The 26857-nt window shown below is 48.4% G+C and overlaps 1 protein-coding gene across 12 annotated transcripts in view; it reads left to right on the forward strand.

Annotated features, from left to right (window-relative positions):
• The window catches only part of DGCR2 (DiGeorge syndrome critical region gene 2), a 375101-nt gene that overhangs the window by 212206 nt on the left and 136038 nt on the right, over positions 1-26857 (forward strand). For 6 of the 12 annotated variants that reach the window (XM_085634829.1, XM_085634834.1, XM_085634838.1 and 3 more), the window contains 2 exons: positions 996-1215; positions 1702-1778. In XM_085634829.1, coding sequence (XP_085490955.1) covers positions 996-1215; positions 1702-1778 — 297 coding nt within the window. The remainder of the gene's footprint in view (positions 1-995; positions 1216-1701; positions 1779-26857) is intronic. The other 6 variants (XM_085634831.1, XM_085634837.1, XM_085634836.1 and 3 more) reach the window with 1 other exon arrangement.

Genomic DNA, 26857 nt, shown 5'->3' on the forward strand with positions numbered 1-26857 from the left:
AGCCCAGTAATCTGACTTTTCTTTAAACTGAAAACATTACTACAGGAAAGCGAGTGATGCACTATTGCAAGAACCCAAATTTCTTGCTTGCCAAGTTGTGGTAACAGTGCATTAAAGTATCCATATATATGCCTCATCTAAGCTTCTTCCAGCCTTCTATCAGAAAACGTAGCAAGCATTGGCAAAGCCAGAAGGTCTAGCGTTGGCAGTTTTTTGGCTTTTTCAGTGTTGGTTTTTGTTGTCGAAATGCCTATGCCTTCATCAACTTAAAAAAACAAATTAAACTTTTTCTGCATTCAAAAATCACACATTGCTTTAGTAGTCCCTTGCACTTAATTGTTTAGTGTGTGAATGTTTTCCTAGTGAAGGGACACAATGCCGCCACTTACAGTGAAGTTGGCCAATATTGGTGGTGGACTGACCAATTGCCCCATGCTGTATACTTTGGTAGGCAGAAGAAAATTGTGAATGACATACTAATAGACCAGTGAGTGAAGTGGCTAGCTGAAAGGCTCTGTAAGGCGGTCCATTATACACATACGTTTAGTACAATCAAAAGGTCTTTGCTCAGAACAATATAATTCTAAAACTATTAACTGTAAAGGGAGAATGTTCAGTGAATTAGTGTCACTGATAAAGTGGTTTGAGAGAAGATTTCTATGTGTTCATATTCTGATATATATATTTTTTGAACAAATAGGGGCATCATTGTAGAACCCTTGAATATGCACAACAAATTCCACCTAGGCAGAGTACTCGACTGTATAGGGAGGCACAGGACTTTGTCATTGCATGTTCTTTATCTGCATGATACAAAGAGCATACAAACCAAAAGAAACGAGAATGGGGATTTAGAAACAACCAAGCGGCTCATCAGATTTGTTACAAATAGCATGCATGACTCTTTTGGGCTCATCTGTTTCAATAATTAATGCAGCACGGTCATGTGGAAATGGTCCTAAATTTTCGGGGGTGCTTTCCCCTTTGCCCTCCATGTTTCCTAGGAAAATGCCCAACAGGGTGGCATCATTACGAAGGAACAGCCAGCTGCTACAAAGTTTTTGTCAGTGGCGAGAACTACTGGGATGCATCTGAGACATGTCAGAAAGTCAACGGGTCCCTGGCGACTTTTACCACCGACCAGGAGCTGAAATTCATTCTTTCACAGGAATGGAACCTGGAAGAGAGGGTCTTTGGACAAAAGGACCAGAGAAGGTGTGTGTACAAATAACGAAAGCTGTATCATGTTTGGGATTAAATGATGGCTGCTGTCTATGGAGAACTTAAAACTAGCCATGACTTGTGAGCTTGAGGCTAATGTTACTGAAGAGTCTGCTTCCTACTTGGCAACTGCATTTAACAAACATGGTCAGGAAGATCTAGGTAGATGATCTTGCTTGAATGTGGGGCAGAAGAAAGGGGTGTTATTTGAATAAAATGGTTGTATTCTGAGGGACTTTTTGTTAGCGATTGTGCTTCCCTATGGAAATTAATGATCCGTCTGCCTGTACTTATTAATGCTTTCACACAGTTGAGCAGCGACGAGTAACCAAATCCATTAGATTACTTTCCCAAATGTACTATTATAATTGATCATAACAGCACCGAACCATAGCCCAGCCCATATCTGTTTTACTCTTCTATTCTTCTTTGTACTGTTTTTTTTATAAGTTTATGAAGTGATTTCTGTTACTCCCATAGGTTCTGGGTCGGCTACCAGTTTGTTATCACTGGCAGGAACGTTTCTGTGGAAGGTCACTGGGAAGTGGCATACAAAGGTAAGTTGGGCCTGATAGACCTGTTTTCCCAATAGGATAGCACAGAGCATGAAACTGTATTGATTATGATTTGTGGATGGGTATTAGGAAGGCGTTTAAACAGATGCCTCTTCTTTACCCAGTGTATGACTTAGTACAGACTACTGAAAATTGAGTCTCACAAGAACACAGTGCTGAACCATAACCAATTCAATTATTTGCACTTCTGTGTAGAACCAATTTTTCAACATTTGGGATCTCTAAATAATAAATAATTCATAATTCCAGTTTTGTAAAGCGCAAACTTCTCACCTCTAAGGGGATCCAGGCTCTGGGGGCCGTTGGGGAGATTAAGTGAGCTATTACCCAGAGTCACATAAGGCTGAGCTGAGCTGAGCTTCTGCTGGTACCGGGGATTGAACCATGAGCCCTGTGCACCGGAGTCAGCCGCTCCCTCTGTGGGTCTTCATTGTAGCTCCTAAGCACCGACTATCTCTGCCTACATGCAGGCTCTTTCAGCACTTTCATGTATTGCCCTTCACCCCTTTTTGAATGCTAAATAAATTGACCTCTCGGGGATACCCTCCTATCCCCCCTCTTGCTGCTAACCAAGTAGTTCAGTTTCTGTGTATTGGAGAAAACAGAGGAAGTTATTTGCTTTAAACTCTTTAAACATTTGATAATTTTATATACTTTCTTATCCAGTTTTTTGCTCCTCATTTTCCCTCGTCCTCATGTAATTTGGAGGTGCAAACAGATCCTGCAGCAGTGGAGAAGTTCCAGTAAAGAGAGAAATGTTCTATTTTCGGTCTTCTGCACAGACCCGCAATGGGGCAGAAAAAAGAATTATGATCTGAGGTTTGCTCTTTCTGGTCTTTCACAAAATGCTGATCTTTCGGAGCCCTGGGGTTCAGTCGAAGAGCCAAGTTTTGAGATCCTTCCTGAAATGGGTCAGCGACAGGGATTGTCTGAGGTGGAGAGGCAGGGTGTACCAGGTCTTGTCAGCGAGGTAGGAGAAGGATCTTCCTCCGGTTCTAGTCTTGTGGGTCCAACGGGCGGTGGCTATGCCAGCTGGGCGGAGCGGGGGTGTCTGGTGGGTACGTGGAATGAGAGGCGGTGGTTCATGTTTTCTGGTCCTGTGTCGTGGAGGGGTTTGTAGGCGTGCGTGAGGAGTTTGAAAGTGATTCCTTTGAAGCCTGGGGGCCAGTGCAGTTCTCAGAGATGTTTGGTGATATGTTTGCGGCGGGGTATGTCTAGGACCAGTCTGGCTGCGGCGTTTTGCACGTTCTATAGTTTCCTGAGGAGTTTCTCAGTGACGCTGGCGTTGAGTGTGTTGCTGTAGCCCAGTCTGCTGCTAATGAGTGCGTGGATGACCGTTTTTCTGGATTCAGTGGGGATCCATCTGAATGTTGGAGGCAGGCGAAGCGTGTGGAAGCATGATGAGACTGCTTTGATCTGACGGTTCATTGTGAGCGAGGAGTCCAATATGATGCTGAGGTTTTTGCGTGGTCGTGGGGGTCCCATGCTGAGGGGGTGGATCCTAGGAAGATTACTTCGATCTCGTCCAAGTTGTTTGAGGCATCTGTTTTTCATCCAAGTGACAACGGCCTTCATACCGCTGTGGAAGTTGTCTGCCGGTTGTGGGTTTGTTGGTGAGGGAGAGGATCAGTTTGGTGCCATGGGCACAGGAGACTATGTTGAAGCCGTAGTTCCTGACGATGGCCACAAGAGGAGCCATGTAGACATTGAAGAGGGTGGGGTTCAGGGAGGATACCTAGGGTACTCCGCATCTGATCTCCGTGGGTTCTGAGAGGAATGGAGGTGGTCTGACTCACACTGTTCGACTGGTGAGGAAGGAGTGAATTCAGTCCCAGGCCTTGTTGCGGATGCCTGCATCGTGGAGTGTCGGGATTAGGGTGCAGTGGGAGATGGTGTCAAAGGCGGCCGAGAGGTCCAGAAGGATGTGGACTTTGATTTTGCCCCGGTCGAAGAGGGTGCGGATGCCGATGGCAGTGAGAAGTACGATCTCGTGCTGTGGTTGCTTCTGGCATCGGATTGGGAGATGTTCTTGACATGGTTTGCTTCGATGAACTCCGAGTTAGGCGTTGATGGAATTCTTGATGTACTTGGCTGGGAAGGGGTGCAGGGAGATGGGTCTGAATTTCTTGAGGTCTGTTGGGATGGCGGATGGTTTCTTTAGCAGAGGGTTAATCTTGACATGTTTCCAGTCGTTGGGGGAGGTGACTGTCTCGATGGAACAGTTTATAGTGTGGTGAAGCTTGGGGGCGATGGCTTCTCTTTGGAAGATTTGGTGTGGGCATTTGTTCGAGGGGGCTCCGGAGTGGATGCTGTTCAAGGTCTAGCGTGTCATTTGTGGTGAACGGGGTCCAGTTGAACATGATCTGTTGAGGGTGTGGTGTGTTTGGGTGCAGTGGTGTCGGGCTTGGTGGGAGGGTCTTGGGTGTTGAAGCTGTCATAGATCTGAGGGGCGGCAGTGAAGAGATTGATGTACGATGGGTTTGGTGAAGACGAAGTACATACAGTGGTAGTTGGTCCAAAGGAGTTGGATGGTGTGGCTGTAGGTGACATTTCTGCTGGCAGAGAAGACTGGGTCGAGCGTGTGTCCTGCTGCATGGGTTGGAGCGGTAACTAGCTGCTTGAGTCCTACGTTGGCGAGGTTCTCCAGAAGGGAGCGATGTTCTGATCGTTGGGGTTGTCCAGGTGAAAGATGAGGTCACCGAGTAGGATGTAATCGGTGGATGCCAGAGCCTAGGGACGATTAGGTCGACGATGGCTTCAGTGAAGGGCGGGCGGTGGCTATGTGGTCTCTAAACGAGGGTGCTGCTGAGGGCGGTGTTGGGGATGGTTTGGATCTGGAAGTAGAGGTGTTCCATTGTCGTTGAGACGTCTGAGTGGGTGGTCAGACGGAGGGTGTTTTTGTGGACGATGGCAGTGCCTCCTCCTCCATGTCAGTTGGTGCAGTCCTTGCGGGTGATCTTGTAGCCATCGGGGAAGGTGGTGGCGATGTCCGGGCGAGAGTTGGGGTTTGTCCAGGCTTCTGTGAGAAAGGCAATGTGGGGGAGATTGAGTAGAGGAGGTCCCAGATTTCGGTGGCGTCTTTTTAGAGGGAGTGCACGTTGAGGATACAGCTGAGCCAGTCATATCCACTATTGGTCTGCAGAAGGAGCTGGAGTGTGGAGGTGGGACATGGTGCAGCTGTAGTTTCAGCAGGAGAAGGGTCCTTGGGTGTCCTTCGGCGATGCAAGATGGCAGGTTGCGTGGTATCTGGAGTTGAGGGCGAGGAGGGTGCTGGCTTCGTATCATTGGAAGGTCCTCATACCAAAATGTGTGGCTCTGGGTACAGTCCAGGCACGGACGGGCGCAGACGGGCTTGCCTTTGGCAGGGGGATCGACAGCTGGGAGGCGGGAAACACAGGGAGTGGGAAAGAGGCGCTGGCGGGGGGTGGGTCCACGGGACATCGCAGCAGCATGGACAAAGCATGGCAAAAGGACCCAAGAAGAAAGAGTCACAAAAGGCTGGAAGGGACAGAAAGAAAAGCCCAAAAACAAAAAAGAGACAGAAGGCAGTCCAGCAGCAGAGCAGTGATGCTCTACCAATAGACCACCAGGGGTGAGGTGCAGACAGGTGGTGGAGGGCCTAGAAACACTGACTCGAGTGTCCGAAGATCAGCAGCTGGGAGCCCGGGCAGCAGCTACCAGGCGGAGCTGCACAAGGAAGGGAGCAGTCCACGGAAAGGACAGTTGATTGCACCTTCACCGCACAGCGGCTGCCATTAAGTAGTGTGCTGGGGGCTGGACAGCTGGGAGGCAGGAAACGCAGGGAGAGGGAAATTGGCACTGGAGGTGGGTGAGGCCGCAGGGGATCGCAAGGGCAAAGCACGGCAAAAGGGTGCAACAAGAAACAGGAAAAAGTGCCGAATGGGACAGAAAGAAAAGCCATAAAAAGAGACAGAGGGCAGTCCAGCAGCAGAGCAGTGACATTCTACCACTAGACCTCCAGGGATGAGGGAGAAAAGGATTAAAAAGGTAGAAAAAAAGGAGAGACTGAGCAGAGGGCAGTCCAGGAGCAGAGCACTGATGCTGTACCACTAGACCACAGAGATGAGGCGCAGACAGGTGCTTGCGGGTGGAGAAGGTTCTCGAACCTCTGACCCGAGTGTCTGAAAATCAGCAGCAGGGAGCACGGGGGCAGCAGCTTGCAGGCGGAGCTGCGCAAGGAAGAGAGCAGTCCACTGAAAGGTCAGTAAAGGAGGGCATTCTTGTTGCTAGGTAATTTGTGTGTGCCTCAACAGATGTTGGCGACTTATTTTTATATGGGTAATGTTGATTTATCTGTGCCAATCATCAAGATCTATCCTTGTGGAGTCTTAAGCCAGAATCAATAGAAGGTAGTGGATATGCCATTCACATGCAGTAGTTCAGTTAGAAGTCCTATGGAGAATATGATTCTTAACGTGAAACTGATAATCTAAAAGCCCTAAGGCTGAAAAGGAATAATTCAGCCTATATCATGGTGCTGCTACTATCTGTGATCATCAGATCTTTTTGAAGTGCTCATCTCAACTCCAGAAAAGACCGTAGTACCAATTAACCTGGTATTTGTCAAGCACAAACCTGTCACCCCTAAGGGTCTCAAGGCGCTGGGGGCTGTCGGGGAGATTAAGCGAGCTATTGCCCAGAGTCACACGGTGCTGGGCTGGGCTGCCGACGCCCACGGGGATCGATCCGTGAGCCCCGTGTTCCAGAGTCAGCCGCCCTCTCCCACCTGAGGAAACGTATGGGGTGGTGGGTTGGGAGTAAGCAAACAGCAGTTTGTCTCAGCAAGAGATCACCATCACGTCAAAGCAATGTCATTGCTACTCCACTCTAGTATTGCCCACTGCTAGGGGATAGTAGAGATTATCAATGAAGGTCTGGTGAAATGTGAAAATTAGATGGCATATGATCTGAGGAGGTGTTGTTCTCAGGGTACATGCTTTGCTTGAAGTAGTGCTATCTTGACTATCTTCTGCTTCCTTAAGCAAAACAATTGAGCTGCATCAAATCTACCCTGAGCATTCTCCAAGCATATTGTCATGTGACAAATTACTTCAGAACTTTTTTAATCTTCCAAACAAGATTATGCATGTTGTCCCTCTGACCTTCGCACAACAATCGGCAGCTTCCACCTTCAAAATCCATTACTATTAATATACACAAGCCATGTTAAAAGTATATCTTTCAGTTAGATGTTATTTTCCATCCAGATGAATTTAGTCTCTATGCACAACCGTTTATCCGGCTGCTCATCTTGGATTGATAGCATCTTTCATTTCATTAGCACCCATCATGCAACTTCTGAGGAGTTCACTTTTTGAATACGAACTTCACACATGTTTCAGTAATGCAGACCTTGCACCATGCACACACCTCAATGCCTTGTGCAATAGAGCTTCATTTTTTTCACGTCACTAAAGCATGACTTCCTCCTAAATATCTTGCTTGCTCCCAATTTTGTGCAAAATGATTACGTCCAGAGTCCTATTACTGGTTTGTACGTTCCTCTGTGTTGGTCCACCTATACCATGTACAAAGGTCTGGGGAAATACAGTCTGCTGTTCATAGGGGCAGTATTTATTAAAATATGCGTGCACTGGAGGGACTTTTGGGCAAAGCAAGCTTCAATGCTTGGTTCAAGAAAATTCTAATGCCCAGTGAAGTAGGGCTCACCTTTGCAGGGCTGCGACATGTCCTCGAAGGAGACACTTTTTCCATGTGTATAACGTGCAAGACCAAGCACATAACAGAAAATTACACTAATAATGAAGAGAACGGCCACCCAGTTTTTTACTAGGTAAACATTAGTACACTCCTTCAACAGGACATAAATGTTCTTTGAGAAATCTAAGTTACCGCCTCCTCTCTGTGGTTTAGTGGCCTTGTGTTGGGCCATGGCCATCCTTCATTATAGGTGGGTGTGAGCTTTGGGTGCACCCAAGTCGAGGAGAGACTGCTCTGCTGCTGAGTACACCAAACACATGGGGCATCTCTATAAAATCAGATTTGTCCAGCCTTTTGGTGGAAATGCACACTGAAAGCACAGGATAGAACAGCTTTGTCCTCAATTCAATTACTTATGTTTTAATCTGTGACCTGATTAGGGGCTGAAAGTATGCTTATGTTAAACAAATTAAATAAGCAAACATAAAGACATTGTCCATCTGCATGGTTGGAGAAGTAATACAGTTCATTCATTGCAATTATTAAATATTGGGAGTAAATGGACTCCATGCAATAAACATTGAAAGTGAATAGCTAGATGCAAAGCAGAATTTTCTTGAATTAGGTTTTTCAGTTTGGAAGGTGAAGTGTAAGACAGCGAAGCAGATCAGATTTGTAAGAGTCAATCTCTTGGCAAAGTGAGTAGGGGAAGGACTTGAGTTTTGAAGCCATTGCGATTTATGTCTCCCAGTTTACGAATACTTGGGCCCCAGACCTAGTAGAAGTAATGTAAATGATGTTGTCTCGGGAAGTCTTTGGTGTCATTCTTGCCTTCTCTGGGACTTAAAAGATCCAAAATTATCTTCATTGAAACCGTTCCTTTAGGTGATATTTAAAATACCGGAGGTCAGATACACTACTCATTCTGTTCACACATTGGTCTCTCCTCTTCTGTGGTTCCCTATGAAACTTTTGTGGTCCCTTCTTAAGAGAGGCCAGGCAATAGATAGCAGAAAAGGGAATTCAGAATTTCTCGGCCCAATCACATTTTTTTTCTTCCTGAAACGCTATTGTCCAGTCTATCACGTTTTTTTTCTCATTCCTCTTTGTTCCTAGGAATCCTTTGACTACGGATTTTAGTCCAGCAGTCCATGTGTATAGTGTTCGTTAAGTCATGTAAGGATGTCTTGTTCAAAGCATGTGAGTTGTGCTAGAGATGAAACTGATGTTTCCCAGTGGTTGTAGGCTTATAAGAGGATTCACCTTCTACGTTTGAACGTAGATGCCCAGCAGAGTCTTGAGTCTATATTTCTCTACTAACTCCAGAGTCCCATGCATATTAGTTGGCTGTAATGAAATGAGAAGCATAACCCTCTCTCAGTGGACCTTGAAAAAAATGAAGGTTGATGACCCGCAGTTCGGGACATGTTTAATCCATTTCCTTGCTAGTATGTTTAATCCCCTTACTAGCCAGTAGTATAATGAGTCTGTGTTAACTGAAGCGGACATTCACTGAAAAGTGAAAGACAGGATCTCATCCTTTAGTAGAATCTGGTGAACCATCAGCTGCCGAGAAACAACTTGCCGTAGAGTGCCCACTCTAACATAATACACCTACAATACAAGCAAAATCTTCCCTATGTTTCCTCCTAGGAGTTCATATACACTCCAACTTAGACTGGCTGTACTCCCCTCTCCGGTGCTGGACTGGATCTAGAAACTTTTCCCGCTGTGCTCCCTACCTGACAGTAGATTGTGCAATATGGCTCCACTGTGACTTCACACCATCCCAGAAGTGACAGAGTGGAGCCACATGTAAGCTCCACCCGTTTGTGCTGACATCAGTTCTTTTCTTTACACTGCCTGCGATGCTGATCCGAAGCTCCACCCCCAACTTTTTCGGTTCTTTGATGTCTCCAGCCTTTGTTTTAAATACAGTGTTCCTGAAGCAACAGTATTTAAGCTGTGTAACAGCTGCAGAAAATGGATGTCACTCCTGGAACAACAGGATGCGTGTCTATGATGTTTGGACTCAGGTCATGACTTCGAAGTCATGTGATAAATGTGCCCTTAGTGCACCGTGTGGCAGTCGGGGTGGGCGACAAAGCCTTACGCTGCCATGCATGAAAAATGTGGACGAGCATGGGCGATCTTCAATTCCCTACTTAAACACAGCATGCCTCGCAGAGCAGCGAATGCACTGCCAGGCTCGACCTACAGAGGTTGCATTCAAAACAGTCACATGGCCTTCTTCATCACAGTCAAGAGTTCATTCCTGTTCAGAGACCTGTTCCAGCTCCGTCTTCAGCGAAGTCAAAAACTCACCATTACCGCAAGAAAGCCAAGCGAGATTAACCCTTATTCTGCCACTCAAGTCTGGGGAGAAGTTGCAAATGTTTCACATGCATTTGAACTTGACAGACCCCTGATAACCCTGACCCTTCGTCAACCTCACAGCAGAAAACAGCCTTCAAGAAGACCAAGCTGCAAATTTTCCTCACTCTGCCAGTTCTCTGCGGCTCCTTTTAGTCTCGCAGACAGGCATGTTAAACCTCCCCATGCACCAACAGCCCATACCTCTTAGGCCTCATTCCTGTACCGAAGCCAGCCCATGCTTCCGCCCCTGAGCCCCCGCCAGTTCCTTCCCTGTCAATGCCAACCCCGCCAGTGCCAGATTTAATTGCAGTGCTAGTTTCACAAGCGGGTCCGGCAGACCCCTGAATGCTCCGACCCTTCGTCAACCCGGCAGCAGATAGCCTTCAAGAAGACCATTCTGAAAATTTTCCACACACTGCCAGCTCTCTGCTGCACCTTTAAGTCCCACAGACAGGCATATTAAACCTACCCATGCACTGACTGTGCGTGTCCTCTATTGGGCTCTTTCCTGTACCGAAGCTTCCACTCCAGCTCCCGAGCCCACGCTAGTTCCTTTGCTGTCAGTGGCAACCCTGCCAGTACCAGATTTAATTACAGCACTAGCCTTTGACCCTAAGCAGACCCCATTCTGCTCGTGGCCTGTCACCTTTTGAAATAACTAAGGCACAACTAGACTTTCAGGCGTGACCTTTCCCTCGATCCCAGTACTATCAGAGGATGATCCTTCAGTTGTAAATCTGGTGTGGTCTGGAGCATACCAAAAGATCCTCACAATGGTGACCATGAGGATGCAAACAATTTAGCCAGCTGAGTAGAAATCTGTCAGGGGTTATTCCAGATATATAGCTTCCCAGACTGTGCAACAGCAACCTCTGGCCTTTCAGGTTAGAGGACGTGTTGGTGTCAGTCAGTTCACTCCAGCAGGGACAGCTTTCATCCAGCTCTTCCTCCCCTATGACAGCACCTCTCAAGCTGCTTTGATTTGCCCACAAAGGCCCACAAACAACCGGTAGAGGCAGGTTAAGGGGTTTTCTTCTTGACTAGAGATCCATCACGTCAGACTGTCTTACAAATAGTTATGAGGGACTACACCTTGCCTTTCATTTCATCCCCATCTCTCATCTCCCGCCACCCCCCCACCCCCACCCCCGACCAGAGGGAATTTTGGCAAACTACACTTCTGTAGTAGGGGATCTCTGTGTATAGTCATAATCTAGTGAATAGTCCCGCCCATGTGCGCGGACCCCGGAGCAATAAAAAATAATCTCTAAAAGGTGACAAATCATGCAGACCTGCATACACCTTTAAGAGAGAATTTAATTTAAAGACAGATAATGCAGCCTATACCCACAGGCTACACTGTCCAGTACTTCAACTAGAATTCCACCAAAATCCACAAACAGCACTGCCTGTCCAGTTTTTCTCCACATAGGAAAAAACCCTGCCTCTACCAGCAAAAGCCTCTGGAATGATAGAGAGGAAGGAGTGGACAGACAAGCCCCATAGGCTGCCATTATGTGGCTTGGAACAGGATACTGTGCCTTTAAGAAAACTTTCCAGTTTTCCAGAACTTTCCCCAGTATCCCAGAATGCCCAGCAGGTCCCATTTACTTTCAGTTCTTTTTTCCGGCTCCTGCTAGCAGGACCCTGGAGCATTGAGCTCTACCTTTTTCAAGGTTTTTCATTGAGATTTTGGCAATTTTTGTCACTTTTTCTTGTGTTTAGTAGCTGGTACTGTCAACATGCCTGGCTTGTTCGACAAGTGCCCGGAATGTGGTCGAAAGAAGGCTAAAACTGACCCACACGAGGTGTGCATAGCTTGCCTTCCCCAGTCCCACGTGCCTGAAAGCTGTACCATCTGCCACTCGTTTTCAGCAAGAACCCTGAGGGACAGGATGAAGAGCAGGCTTCAAGCTCTGGAGGAGCGAAGACTGAAGGCACCAGGTGGGTCTGGAGGGGCTGATTTGGCCCATGCTGAGGCCTCTGGGGGGCTCCCCAGGGGCAGGAAGACCAGTAAGCGCTCCCGCTCCCCGTCGACGGCGACGTCGAGGAGGATGACCACCGTCTGTTCGCCGTCTCCCCAGGGCTCTGGGGAGAAACGGCGTCGACGATCGCCGTCGAGGGACCTGAATAGGCCGCCGTCGACTACATCGGCGTCGTCGGCGACGACGCAGTCTTCGACTGCGTCCAGCGGTCGACGTCGAGAGAAGACCCGGCGTCGGCGTTCGGCGTCGAGGGATCGCAGCTCGCCGTCGATGAAGAGAAGGAGATCGACGTCGAGAAAGCGGAGAGGTCGCCGTCGAGGCGGAGGTCGCCGTCGAGGCGGAGGTCGCCGTCGAGGCGGAGGTCGCCGTCGAGGCGGAGGTCGCCGTCGAGGCGGAGGTCGCCGTCGAGGCGGAGGTCGCCGTCGAGGCGGAGGTCGCCGTCGAGGCGGAGGTCGCCGTCGAGGCGGAGGTCGCCGTCGAGGCGGAGGTCGCCGTCGAGGCGGAGGTCGCCGTCGAGGCGGAGGTCGCCGTCGAGGCACACGTCGCCGTCGAGGCACACGTCGCCGTCGAGGCACACGTCGACGTCGAGGCACACGTCGACGTCGAGGCACACGTCGACGTCGAGGAAGAGAGTCGCCGGGATCGGTGTACTCAGTGGTGTATACCCCGCCTCGGAGGTCTCCGTCGCCTCCTCCTCTCCCACCTCTGCCACCTCCTCCTCCACCACCACCACCGCCACCTCCTCCACCACCGTCTCTTCCACGGTACCCGACTCCGCCTCCTCCGCGGCCGCGGACTCTGTCTCCGCCACCCCGGCCTCTGTTGCTGCCAAGCACTCCTGCGGTGCCGCCGCCGGTCCCCCCGAGGTCGGTTTCCCTTCCACGGTACCCGACTCCGCCGCAAGGGACCCCGAAGCCACGACGCCCACGGTCGCCTGGACCAGCGAGACCGGCGGACAGGCCTAAGCCGAAGAGGTCGCGCTCCCGCTCTCACAGGAGGCGACGATCGCGGAGCCGAGGGCGATCCTCGTCAGACTCTAGACGACGCCGCAGAAGGTATAGGTCCAGGTCGCGCTCCTCGGACAGGGACCTTTCCCCGACGCTGTCGGACTCCCCGGGGACTAGGGTGTCGCCGGTGGACGACTTGGTCTCGTTCCAGGAGGTGCTGTTGCGAGGGGCTGCGAAGCTGAATATCACGGTGACGGTTCCAACACCCACGACGTCCGTGATATTTGAGACGCTTCGTAAAAGACACTTGTCTCGCCCCCTCCTGCCTCTCGTGCCTGGACTGGTGGAACCAGCCTTGGAACTGTTCCTCACTCCCGCAACAGCGAAGGCCGCTCCGTCCAGGCTCATGAAGAAATATAGGGCCCCGGAGTCGGATCCGTCATTCTTGAGAGGGGACCCGAAGCCGGATTCGGTTATCGTGACGGCGGCGAGAAAACAACATGCGACCGCCCCGGCCTCCACGGTGCCACCGGACAAGGAAAGCCGCTGGCTGGACTCTGCGGGCAGGAAGGTGTGTGGTACCGCCGCCACCACGATGAAGGCGGCGAGTGCAGGGGCGTTGTTGGGCCGTTACGACTGGGCCCTGTGGGAATCCCTGCAGCAATATGCGGACCTCCTGCCACGAGACAAGAAGGAGGACTTCTTGGAGACGGTGCGCGAAGGCATGCTGGTTTCTAACCAAACGATCAGCGCAGCTGCGGATATATCGCTATTGGCCGCCCACGCCTACTGTCATGGCGTCCACCAGCGGCGCCATTCCTGGTTGCGCCTGACGTCCCTCAAGCCGGAGGCGCAGCAGAGAGTGGCCAACCTGCCCTTCTCGGGGGAAACCCTGTTCGGGAAGCATGCGGACGATGAAATGGCCCGCATGAAGGCTGAAGCGGAAACCCTGACGGCCGTCGGGTTAGAGAAGGCCGAGAAAAAGAAACGACCGTTCCAGAGGAGGTTCGGGTCGTCGGGCCGAGGGCGTGGGCAGGGCTCGGGACAGCAGCAGCCACAACAGCAGCAGTTCCGCAAGCCCTTCCAGAAGCGCCAGAGGGGTAGAGGTGGCCAGCAGGCTACTACCACAAACAAGGGCCCGGCCGGATCTCGGCCCTGAGCTGTTACTTCCCCCTCAACCGTTACCCACTCCAGTGGGGGGAAGCATTCGATTTTTTCCGGCAGAGTGGAGAAAAATTACTCAGGACAAGTGGGTGCTGAATATTGTTTGCAATGGATACAGTCTTCGGTTCATCAGCCCGCCTCCAGCGATTCCGCCGGTCAGCTCTCGCTTCCAGCTGAGGGAGCTCCAGGCGGAGGCAGACATCTTGTTGAGAAAAAAGGCGGTAGAAGAAGTACCTTTGTCTCAAAGGGGAAGAGGTCTGTACTCTCGGTTCTTCCTCGTTCGCAAGAAGGACAAGAACGAGTTCAGGCCCATTCTGGATTTGCGACAAGCAAACAAGTGGATTCGCAGAGAGAAGTTTCGCATGCTATCGTTGCACCAGATTTACCCTCAGCTGCAACGGGGAGACTGGCTCTGTGCCATAGATCTACAGGATGCGTACTTCCATGTGCCCATAGCACAGAAGCACAGGAAGTTCCTGCGATTCCAAGTCGGCGCCAATCACTATCAATACACAGTACTGCCATTCGGGCTAAAGTCTGCTCCCAGGACTTTTTCGAAGTGCATGGCGGTGGTGGCGGCACACCTGCGGAGGAACAAGGTGTTTGTCTACCCGTATCTGGACGATTGGCTGATCAAGGCGTCATCCTTCGAGGAAGCGCAAGAACACTTCCGTTGGACGTGCGAGCTCTTGAACAAGCTGGGGTTACACGTCAACATGTCCAAATCGGTCCCATCTCCGGTACAGTGCATACAGTACCTGGGGGCCTCCATTGATACGCGGTCAGCAAGCGTGTCTCCTTCGGAGGAGAGACGGTTATCACTCCTTCGGAAGGCTCAGGACCTCAGGACTGCTCCATCGATGACTGTGAGGAAGGTGTCGTCTCTACTGGGATCGATGGCCTCCTGTATCTTCCTCACTCCGCACGCACGTCTACAGATGCGACCACTGCAGGAGTGCTTGGAGGATCAGTGGGATCAGAAGACAGGCTCTTGGGACGACAAGATCCGACTGTCTCTACATGCTCGTCAGTCTCTGAAGTGGTGGTGTTCGGCGGAAAACCTCCTCCAGGGGGTTCCCTTCCACAAGGACATTCCCACGACGAATGTGGTGACGGATGCTTCTCTCCAGGGCTGGGGTGCGCATTCCGGGGACCTGCAGATTCAAGGGAAGTGGTCTCCTTTGGAATCGACGTACCACATCAATTTCCTGGAACTCAGAGCTGTCTTCCTGGCACTGAAGGCTTTCCTTCCGTCCTTCCAGACCAACTCGCTGCTTATACAGACGGACAATACAACCATGATGTATTACCTCAACAAGCAGGGGGGGTCGAGATCGCGCACTCTGTCGCAGGAGGCGCATGCGATCTGGCGCTGGCTGCTGGCCCGAGGACTGACTATCACGGCCACGCATCTGCCAGGGGTGCAGAATGCTCAGGCGGACGCCTTGAGCAGGCTGATTCAGGAAAACCACGAATGGGTCATAAACGACGAAGTACTAGGAGAAGTCTTCGCAAGGTGGGGGACTCCAGACGTAGATCTGTTTGCCACCGCCGAAAACAGCAAATTCCGAGACTTCGCATCCAGGTACTACCAGCGGGGGACGCTGGGGAATGCGCTATGGATCGATTGGTCGAACAGCTTTCTGTACGCTTTTCCTCCCATTCCCCTGATTCCGGCGGTGCTCATCAAGCTGTCCCAGTCCAGGGCGCGGATGATCCTGATCGCCCCGGAGTGGCCCAGGCAGTGGTGGTTCACGGACCTTCTTCACCGGTCTCTCCTTCCTCACATGCGGTTGCCGTGCAGGCCGGACCTTCTCACGAAGTTCGGGGGGCGGATGGTGCACCCCAACCTCTCGTCTTTGAGTTTGGCGGCATGGCTCCTGAAATAGTGCAATATGGTCATCTGAATCTACCAGACGATTGTATGGACATTCTGAAGGAGTCTAAGCGACCTTCCACTAGGACATCCTATGCTTACAAGTGGAAGAGGTTCTGTATCTGGTGTAAGTCCAAGAACTTTGATCCGACAACATGTAAGGAAGATGTCATCCTTCCATACCTTTTGCATCTGGCGCAGTCTGGCCTTAATTTCCATTCCATTAAGGTTCATCTGGCTGCTTTGACTGCTTACAGGAAGTGCCCTTCACAGACGTCCTTCTTTCAGATTCCTGTGGTTAAGGATTTTTTGGAAGGCTTGAAGAAGGTGTTCCCTCCTGTCAGACTTCCCTCGCCTTCTTGGGACTTGAATGTGGTGCTGTCCAGACTGATGAGAGAGCCTTTTGAACCTATTCACAAGGCTTCATTGCAGCACCTATCCTGGAAGGCGGCGTTCCTAGTGGCCATTACATCGGCCCGCAGGGTGAGTGAACTTCAGGCATTATGTTGTCAAGAACCTTATACTGTGTTTCATGCTGCTAAGGTTGTGATGCGTACTCACCCTAAGTTCCTTCCTAAGGTTATCTCTGACTTTCATGTCAATCAGACCATAACTTTACCTACGTTCTTTCAGAATCCCTCTTCACCAGCGGAAAGGGCTCTCCATTCCCTGGATGTCCGAAGGGTGTTGAAATTTTATCTGGATAAGACCAAGGATATTCGTAGGTCTGACCAATTGTTTGTTAATTATGGCTCAGTCAGGACTGGTCTTGCGACCTCTAAGCAGTCCATCTCTCGGTGGATTGTGTCCTGCATACAGTTGTGTTATCAAAAGGCTAATAAGACCTTAGGGGGTAAACCTAAGGCTCATTCCACCAGGGGCAAAGCTGCCACGACGGCTTTGCTGCGTAATGTTCCGATTGCGGAAATCTGTAAGGCGGCCACGTGGAAGTCGGTCCATACCTTTGCTGCGCATTACTGTCTGGACACGGATGCCAGGGCAGATGCTCAGGTTGGGCAGGCTTCGCTGCGAAATTTGTTCGCACAGTAGTGGTAGTGTCTTATGTGTTCTCCACCGCTTTTGTTGTGTGGGGATGGGCTTGCCATTCTATTCACTAGATTATGACTATACACAGAGATCCCCTACTACAGAAGGAGTAGTTTCTTTTCTGTAACTCCAGTTCTGTAGTAGGGGTATCTCTGTTATAGTCATAAGCGCCCGCCCTCCTCCCCGGTGGAGAGATACTTATTCATATGTAGAATGCTACAGGTCTGGCGTGCTACGCCTTCAAAAAGAACTGAAAGTAAATGGGACCTGCTGGGCATTCTGGGATACTGGGGAAAGTTCTGGAAAACTGGAAAGTTTTCTTAAAGGCACAGTATCCTGTTCCAAGCCACATAATGGCAGCCTATGGGGCTTGTCTGTCCACTCCTTCCTCTCTATCATTCCAGAGGCTTTTGCTGGTAGAGGCAGGGTTTTTTCCTATGTGGAGAAAAACTGGACAGGCAGTGCTGTTTGTGGATTTTGGTGGAATTCTAGTTGAAGTACTGGACAGTGTAGCCTGTGGGTATAGGCTGCATTATCTGTCTTTAAATTAAATTCTCTCTTAAAGGTGTATGCAGGTCTGCATGATTTGTCACCTTTTAGAGATTATTTTTTATTGCTCCGGGGTCCGCGCACATGGGCGGGACTATTCACTAGATTATGACTATAACAGAGATACCCCTACTACAGAACTGGAGTTACAGAAAAGAAACTACTCCTTCTATCTTGGTGCACAAAGTCAATCTCATGCTTGCCAAAGGTACCATCAAATGGGCGCAGAAGCGGTGAGTGGGATGCTATTTGCCCTACTTCCACATGCTGAAGGACAAGGATTATGCTCGCAGGCCTATATTGAACTTTTGACCATTGAATGCCAAATTCAAACAAAATGCTCACTCTTGACTAAAATTCTCACTGCATTGGTTCTGAAGGCTTGGAGGGTGTGCTTGGAGTTGCAGAAACTATTTTTATGTATCCATTTGGCAGTCTCTCAAAAGTTACATGCAGTTCAGGTGGTCAGAACGTTTCAATTTTGCTGTGTTAGCCTTTGGCCTTACCTCACCTCCAGTGGTTAACAAAAGTGATGGCAGTGGTTGTGGCTCATTTTCGGACGTCGGGGGTAGCTACATGTGTTACTGTGCTTCAGTGGCTAGCTGCTCAAGGTGGGCTTGCCACAGTCGCTCACTCTAGATGACGGCTGAGCTCTAGATCTTCTTGAGATTCTACAACAAAGAGCCCTGCTCAGAGGATTCCCTTCGTAGAGCTACTCTGGACATGCTAACATTCAAGGCTTTTACTCTGACATTTTGGGCTCAGTGTTCGGTCTCTGACGATGGTTCTGAGGTTTCTTGGGCTCCTCTTCTCTTGCATCCTCATCCTGTATTCCATATAGCACATGCGGTCACTGCAATGGAATTTAAAGTTTTAAGAGGCCAGTACCAGGTTGCTTCTCCAGTGCTTCCCAGATCTCTCTAGAGATGGCTTATGACCTCCTGTCGAAGCAGATGGGTAGCAACCTGACCTGCAGGTTGCCATTCACCCTTCCCAAACCAGACTCCATGGTTGTGACGTATGTGTTACTGCTGTTGTGTTTTATCTGGCAGAGGTGGAAATCTGAGCCCTCTGGTCTCCTGTGGAGACACAACTCCAAATAAATGGAGCTTCAGATGGATCCATTTTGCTGCTGAAAAGCCTTCTTATCGACTGTAGGAAGCTGGCTCTGTATATACTATACCAAAGTAAGGTATAGTGTGCACAGAGTCCAATGGATCCCTAAAAGCTTACAGAGGTAAAAGTAGATTAAACTTGTGGTAGTGTGGGTGAGCAGTAAGGCTTTATCAGAGGGTAGTGTTAATCAGTTATTGTACACACTCAGGCAAGGAATGATGTCACACACTCAAAGACTGAACTCGGACCAATTGTTTGTAGTAAAAATATTTATTTAGTTGGATTTTATTTTTTGAACCAAGCAGGACTTGGTAAATACAGTTTGACCAACAAACAAGTTGGCTGATAATGACTTTTGTTATAAGTTTGTAAAATATTAATAGTTTAAATTACTTTTTAGATTACTTTTTCTACTCCGTGTGATATGCCTAGATATCACACTGGGACATTTCCTAGAAAAAAGGTAAGAAACAGTTTTCATAAAACCACAGTTTTTTATATTTCATTACAAACCCACTCAACACAGACATTTTTCAGAGGAAAACAGTCAATGCAATCCTACGGAGAAAAATGAGGTTTTCTGTTTGCAGGTAAATAAACTGTCTAGAGGGTTGAGTTTCTGGGGTTAGAACAAGGGTTCCCCCAGGGTTGGTGATGCACTCAAAAAGCACTATAGGCTGCACTAGGGCAGCTGGGTAAAGTGTGATGAGGCCCAATGTTGGATTATGAGGCTAGGGGGCTGTTGGCGGGTGGCTGCTTTCGAGCCAGCCACAGGGTTGAGGGAGCCAAGCTCCTAGGATTAAGCTCAGGGCAAAGGGGGAATCAGAGTTAACACACAAGGCACACACACAGTGGCACAGGGGCGGCCGGATGCATGGTACTCATTTGGCGTTGGGTGCCCTGTTTTCAATAGGAGTTGCCGGTTTTGGATTTTGGCTGCAGGCTTGGTCCAGGAAGTCTTCCGGGAGAAACCAACAGCTGGGCAGGTAAGTTGAAGGGCTCTGGGATGTAAGTGCACCTCTTCTCCTGGGTGCGGGCGGCGTGATGCAGAGGTGCCTTTTTGAGGTCATATTTCACCTTATCGGGCCACTCGCGGTGAGGGGGTGGGGGTCCTTTGTGCAGAGGCTGCAGGCTAAGTCGGGGAGTCCTGGAGGGGTCAACCCACGGTGGACTTGCACTCTGAAGCGATGGGGGACCTCGCTGGGCCGGGGGGGCCACTCTGGCTGTAGGCCACGGAGCAGTGGTGATTCCGGGAGTCTGGTTTCTTTGTCTTCAGCTGGCTTGGAGTCTTTTTTGGGAGCTTCTTTTGAACAGACCTGCTGTTCACGAGAGATCCAGTCTTTTTTGAAGGCAGTCTGTCCTCCCAGAGATTCTGGAGGCCGCTGGCTGCAGGACAAGGTGACTTTTGGCACAGGATCTCTGGAAACTGCAGACTGGCCAGTAGGACTGAGGCCAAGTCAGTTCTTCTCTGCAGTCTCCTCTGCTGTGCGTCTTCTTTCATCCTCCTTCGTAGGTTGCAAGATTCTGCCTTCTGGGCTCAGGGCTGCCCCCTAAATACTATATTTAGGGGACGTTTTACGGGCCTCGCAGTAGTAGCCAATGGGCTACTGACCTTGGGGTGACTACACCCTTGGTGTGCTCCCCCCAAGTGGGGAGGTGGGCACCATCCTTTATCCTGATTGAACAGTGCCTGCCATCTGCAAGATGGCGGGCACTGAAGAGTGGGTTTCACCTTGCCTCCCCCACCTGAGGGGTGGGCTTGGCAGAGGTGGGCACACCTTCTGGTCTACTACAATTGTTCCCACCTGTCCTCCTGCCGAATAGGGGGCGAGACAGGAAGGGGGCCTGTTCCTGATAGCAGGAGAGGCTGGGAGTCTCGTTACAAAGGCTGCAAGGCCTTTAGCTCCCCTGCCACAGATGGCTCTTTCTGTGGCTACAGAAGTTGAAGACTTCAGAAAATCCTCATTCAGATGTGGAGAGTGTGTCTTCAATCAAAACTGCTCCCTCCTTGAAGAGAACAAGTGACTCTCAGAAGGTCTCTCCAAGACCTAAAGTGGTGAAGAAACATCATGTTGATAAGCCCACTACCCAACCTTGAACTTCAAAAGGGGTGATTCGTCCCCCCCCCCCCCCCCCCCCCCCCCACCCAGGAGTCTATCTGAATCCGTTTCGCCCCCGAGATCGGATTCTCAGGCGCCAAAGACTCCATCTGCGCAGTTTTCACCTCAGAAACCGCCTCTCTCGTCGACTAGCACATCAACGCTTCCTCCGTCGACGAGAGCTGCCGTCGTCGCTCTGAACTTCTAATAACGTGTCAGGAATCTGATGATGATGACGACTTACAAGAGGACGATTTCTCTACTTGTGACACACACCCGGCTCCAGAACTTCCTTTGGCACAACTGCAGTTAAGTCTTATTTCCAACCTTCAATATATGTTGGATGATTACAATCGCGGTTTTCCACACTCTGTGCAGACTTTTCCAATGCCGCAGTTACCTCTACAGCCTTTTTCAAATAAGGAAACAGTGGTCACGCCCACGTCAGCGACAAGAGTTCAACATCTTGCAGTTCCTCAAATCATAGAGAAAGACGTTGTCGACGAGCAGGATGATGACGGTAACAAAGAAAAAGGTGAGCTGGATGACGGTTCCCTTCTTTCTGAACGGGACAGCTATCAAATACAAACGCCATCTCCTGCTGATCCAGCTCCTTTGGATTCTCCACCGGTCGACATTGGGGGTTTTCATTTGCTCATGGAAAGAGCAGCTAAAAGATTCCACCTTCCTATGACCACCAGGGAGGAAGATTGTTTCCTATATGATTTTAAGGATCAACCTCAAAAACAGGTCTGTTGTATTCCAATTATCTATTTTATCTGACAAGAAGGCCTCAAGCTGATGCAAACTCCTAACTCCATTCCAGCTATCCTTCCTAGGATAGATAAAAAATACAAAGCCCCTCCAAATTCTCCTGCTTGTCTAATTTCGCAAACAAAGCCTGATTCCATCATTACTCAGGCAGCTCAGCGTCGATCCAGAAACCCATTGTCTCCTTTGTCTGCACCACCAGATCGAGAAGGTAGACGTCTGGATGGTATAGGAAAGAAATTTTCCCCTATGGCTGCAACTACAGCACGTGTGGCCAATTCTTTAGCGATTCTGGGCCGTTACGACTGCCAAATGTGGTCAGACATTTCATCTCTTATAGACCTTATCCCTGAAGCATCTAGGCCTGAGGCATTAAAAATTCTCCAAGAGGGGGAAATAATTTCCTCTTAAATTATAGATTGTGCTATTGATGTATCCTCTACTGGCTTCCGTCTTTTGGCTGGAGGAGCAGTCCTCAGGTGTCAGGGCTGGTTACGGGCCACATCTTTCCGTCAGGAGGTACAGACAAAAATACTGGACATGCCTTACGACGGTGAATCATTGTTTAGCCAGCATATAACTATGCCCTTCAAACAATTAAAAAGGACACTGACACTGCTCGTGCTCTTGGGTCTTTACAATTCAAAAAGCAGCCTTTTCGAGGCGCAAGAGGTCGTGGTTCCTCTTCTTCCTTTCGAGGAAATTTGAATCAGTACAGACAGTCAAAACTGCTACTCCTCCCAGAATCAGCAGTCATATAGGCAACATCAGTCTTCCACCTACAGGCAATACAGAGGAAAGTCCTCTTATAGAGGAAAGGATTCCTCCAAGAAACAATAACTCTCACCACACACCGTCACAAGATCCTCCCGCTTTTTCAAAACTTGGAGGTCGAATCTCCCACTTCTACTCCAAATGGTCACAAATTACTACCGATCAATGGGTTCTAGATATTGTGCGCAGGGGACACGCATTGGAATTCGTAAAGATTCCTCCCAATACTCCACCAAGAGGTCCCCCTCCTGCTCACCTAAAAGAAATCTTGAATCAGCTGAATTTTATTACGAAAGGGCGCGATCACAGTGGTGCCAAGACTACAGAAGGACAGGGGGTTCTATTCAAGGTTCTTCCTCATACAGAAAAAGTTGGGAGAATGGCATCCCATTTTGGATCTACGTGCTCTGAACAAATACATCAAGACACAAACTTTTTGCATGTTGTCCCTTCAAGAAGTACTTCCTTTTCTATCCCAAGGAGAGTTTGACAACTTTAGATCTTTAATATGCTTATTTTCATCTTCCCATACTGCAGAGACACAGAAAATTTCTCAGATTCACAGTGGCCGGAAAGGATTTCCAATTCAAGGTTCTGCCATTCGACCTTCGTTCCGCTCCCCGAGTGTTTACAAAGGTCCTTGCACCGGTGGCAGCTTACCTTCGTCTACAAGGAGTGCAAATCTTTCCATACTTAGACGACTGCCTACTGAAGGCAAAGTTGTTCAAACTGGCATCCAAACAAACTCTTTTATGCAGGTCCCTCTTCCAATCTCTGGGCCTCACATTAAACATGGGAAAATCTCAGTTTCTCCCAGCTCAAAACACTGTTCTTGGGAGCCATTCTAGATACCAGGCAAGGGAAAGCTTTTGTGTCGCACGAAAGACATCATCTTCGCAATCTAGCGACTTCTATCCATCTAAAAGAGTTCGTTTCTGTCCGACAGTTGAAATCTCTCCTAGGGATGTTGTCCTTGTGCATTCCTCTAGTCCCTCACTGCCACCTGAAAATGAGACCTGTCCAGGAGGAATTGGACAAACACTGGGCTCAAGTCTCAGGAATTTTCAACGACTTAGTCAGAGTCACACATAGACTAAAAAGAGCTCTTTTATGGTGGACTCACGAAGAAAATATCTCCTCAGGACGTCTGTTTTGTGGCGGACACTCCACTTTTCACCCTCACGACCGATGCATCTCTCGAGGGTTTGGGCGCCCACTTACAAGGACTGACTGTGAAAGGCAAGTGGTCCGTTCAACAAAAGACAAGACACATCAACCTTCTAGAGTTACTGGCCATTTTTCTGGCTCTGAAAGCTTTCCGAACCATCATTCAAGAAAGCCCGGTGTTGAGCCGTACGGACAACACAACGTGCATGCACTACATCAACAAACAGGGAGGCACAAGGTCCGTCTTGTTGTCCCGTCAGGCTCAACAAATTTGGAATTGGGCGACCATCACATCGTCCTCACAGCAGTTCATGTTCCGGGAGCGTCGAACAATCTTGCAGATTCCCTAAGCAGATCTTCCACGACCAATCACGAATGGGAATTACACCAACCCATTCTGGATCACATTTTTCAACTATGGGGTCCCCAAAATCTGGATCTGTTCGCAACATATCTGAACCGCAAATGCCTGTTCTTCGCAAGTTGGCTTCCCCAACCAAGGTCTTGCAGGAATGCCTTTTTGATGAACTGGTCAAAAATATATGCTTACGCTTTTCCACCAATACCTCTAGTCCCCAAGGTTCTGCGGAAAATGAGGAAAGAACCCTGTCACATTATTCTCATAGCCCCCCGGGGGTGGCCTCGACAAATCTGGTTCACGGAACTACTGCTCCTGTCTCGGTGCGACCTGATCATTCTTCGCCCTCTTCCAAATCTTTTGACCATGGAACACGGCCAAAACTGTCATCCCTAACCTGCATCTCTACGTTTAGCGGCTTGGAACCTGAGCACTATGAATCTGTAAATTTGGACATTCCTTTAGATTGTCTTGGCTAAGGCTAGAGCACCTTCAAGTGTGAAAACACATAAACTCAAATGGAAAAAAATCTGTCTATGGTGCAATGAAGCTTAAGTACATCCTATACATTCCAAGCCAGAACAACTTTTGCCTTTCTTTTTGCACCTAGCGAAATCAGGCCTCTCATACTCTACCCTTAAGCTTTTCCTAGCAGCAATCTCACGTTTCCGTCAAGATGGCTCTAACTCACTTTACTCGTCAAGAGTAATTCAACAATTTTTCAAGGGTCTTTTTCGAATGTTTCCTCCGATACATCGGCCACCTCCACCTTGGCATCTAAACATTGTATTGGCACAGCTCATGAAACCACCATTTGAGCCAATCCATAAGGTCAGTCTCAAATATGTTACTTGGAAGACTTCTCTACTCCTGGCTCTTACTTCCTCCCGCCGGGTTAGCGATTTGCAGGCGTTTACTACTAAACCACCTTTTCTTCAATTTACTAAAGACTCTGTCCCGCTCCGCACCAATCCGGTCTTTATCCCCAAGGTGCTATCGGATTTCCACCTCAATGAGCCGGTTGTTTTAAAGACATTTTTTCCAAATCCTCAAACTCCCGCAGAGAAAACGCTTCATTCTTTGGATGTCAAGAGATGTCTCAAATTTTACCTTCATAGAACAGCTACTATTCGTAAGAATGACCAGCACTTTGTGGCTTACGGACGGATGCGAAAGGGTCATCCGGTCACCAAACAAACTATAGCACGCTGGGTATCTTCTACTATTGCCTTTTGCCATCAACAAGCGGGAAAACCACTTACATCAAACGTTCTAGCGCATTCCACCAGGAAGGTTTCTTCTTTTACTTCGCTATTTGCTGGGGTGCCTCTTCAATACATCTGCAGAGCTGCAACATGGTCCAGCAGACACACCTTTACGAGACACTACTGTCTGGATGCTGCAGACAACACGGACACGGCTGTCGGACAGGCAGTCCTTCGTAATCTTTTTAAATAAGGTGAGCCTCTGATGCTTCCCTCCTCCTGTTTACAAGGTACATTTATTATGTATTTATGTATATATTATATTTTATATGCCTATAGTCTTTTGCACTGGGTATTGCTATTGCTTTGTTTCTTATGTACCTTGTATTATTCTGATTACTGCTCACTACTCTTATTCAAGCATGTGAATCTATGAAAGACACCCCAATACTGGAGAAGAACAAAAGTTACTTACCTGTAAACTGTGGTTCTCCTGTATTGGTGTCTTTCATAGATTCACATGCGACCCACCCACCCTCCCTTCAGAGGCTCCCATCATATATTTGACTTTTATGTCACACTTGTGCTACGAAAATCTGAGGGCCTGAGCCTCTGGGGAGAGGGTTCTAGAGGGTGCGGACGCCTGATTGGCTGGATTTTGGACTAAAACATAATGACAGTAATATGTTATAGATGTGACAAGTTGTCTATCCATAAAAACTCAATGGTTTTACTTTCTTTTATGCCTATTAGGCTTATGTTATTACTACATTGCTATGTTATGTACTGTGGGACTCCCACTTCGACGACAGGGAATATTCAAGCATGTGAATCTATGAAAGACACCAATACTGGAGAACCACAGTTTACAGGTAAGTAACTTTTGTTCATATGACCGCATTATGGTGCTGCAATATGTGGGGTAGGGTTGTGGGTCCTGTGAGTGAATTAAATAAATAATAGTTTAAGACCATAATCTATTGAAAAAAATACTTCTAAAACAATGCGTCTCTAAAAGTAATAAAACATCAATCATTAAAGGACAGCTCAAAATACACATTTTCAGTCCCGCATGTTTATTAAATAACGACCTGCAGCGCAACACGTCTTAAAACGCATTTCTGCTCAAACTTATTTGCTGTAGCACCATGCTTTAAAAATGCGCCTACGGAAACAAAGTAACAACAAGATAAGCTAGTGCAGTAAGAACTCTAGTGCAATACGAACTTTAGTATGTTTCCCCTCTAACAGAACACCAACAAAAATCCATATAAGGGGCATTTGATTTTCCAGTAATTGGATAAAAGTAATAAGGGTTGAGGGCTATTCGAAATTTAAATATTTCATTTTGCATACCGGGATATGGTAAATTTGCTTTGTAAGGGAATTTACTATCTTTAAGCCAGGTATGCCTACACATATCATCTGACTGTTGTAAATGTAAATACATGCAATGCCTGTTTTTATTGAGACATTACTAATTATCTTTTTTAAATTATAATTTAAAAATGTTAAATTCAGCTTTGGGACAGTTAAAGGGCGCTGATAAGTTATTTCCTAGACTGTGTATTCTTCTCACAGCACACATCTTTTGTTTAATAATTTTTACTCATTGAAGTTCACGTTTTAATAATTCGTAATAGAGTATAGCTCTTATTATCCAAGGATATTAATAATTTATTCCAGTACCTCAGGAACGCCATTGCCACCAGATCACTCCTAGTTATTGATTACAATTCTAACCTAGCTGCTTGCATCATTGCTGAATTTGGTAATGATATTCTTAATACTCCCAGGTTTTAAAGTCTAGATTTAGTATAGCTGTTCCATATTTCGCTTGTAGAGGAACCTTAGCCTTTTGTGTGGATGCAAGGGGGGGCAGTTGATGACCCAACATACACCATCAATTTACATATCTCCTACTATAGTTAAGGCTCGTACTTGA

The sequence above is a fragment of the Triturus cristatus genome, chromosome 11, assembly GCF_964204655.1.
Source record: "Triturus cristatus chromosome 11, aTriCri1.1, whole genome shotgun sequence".
Classification (NCBI taxonomy): domain Eukaryota; kingdom Metazoa; phylum Chordata; class Amphibia; order Caudata; family Salamandridae; genus Triturus; species Triturus cristatus.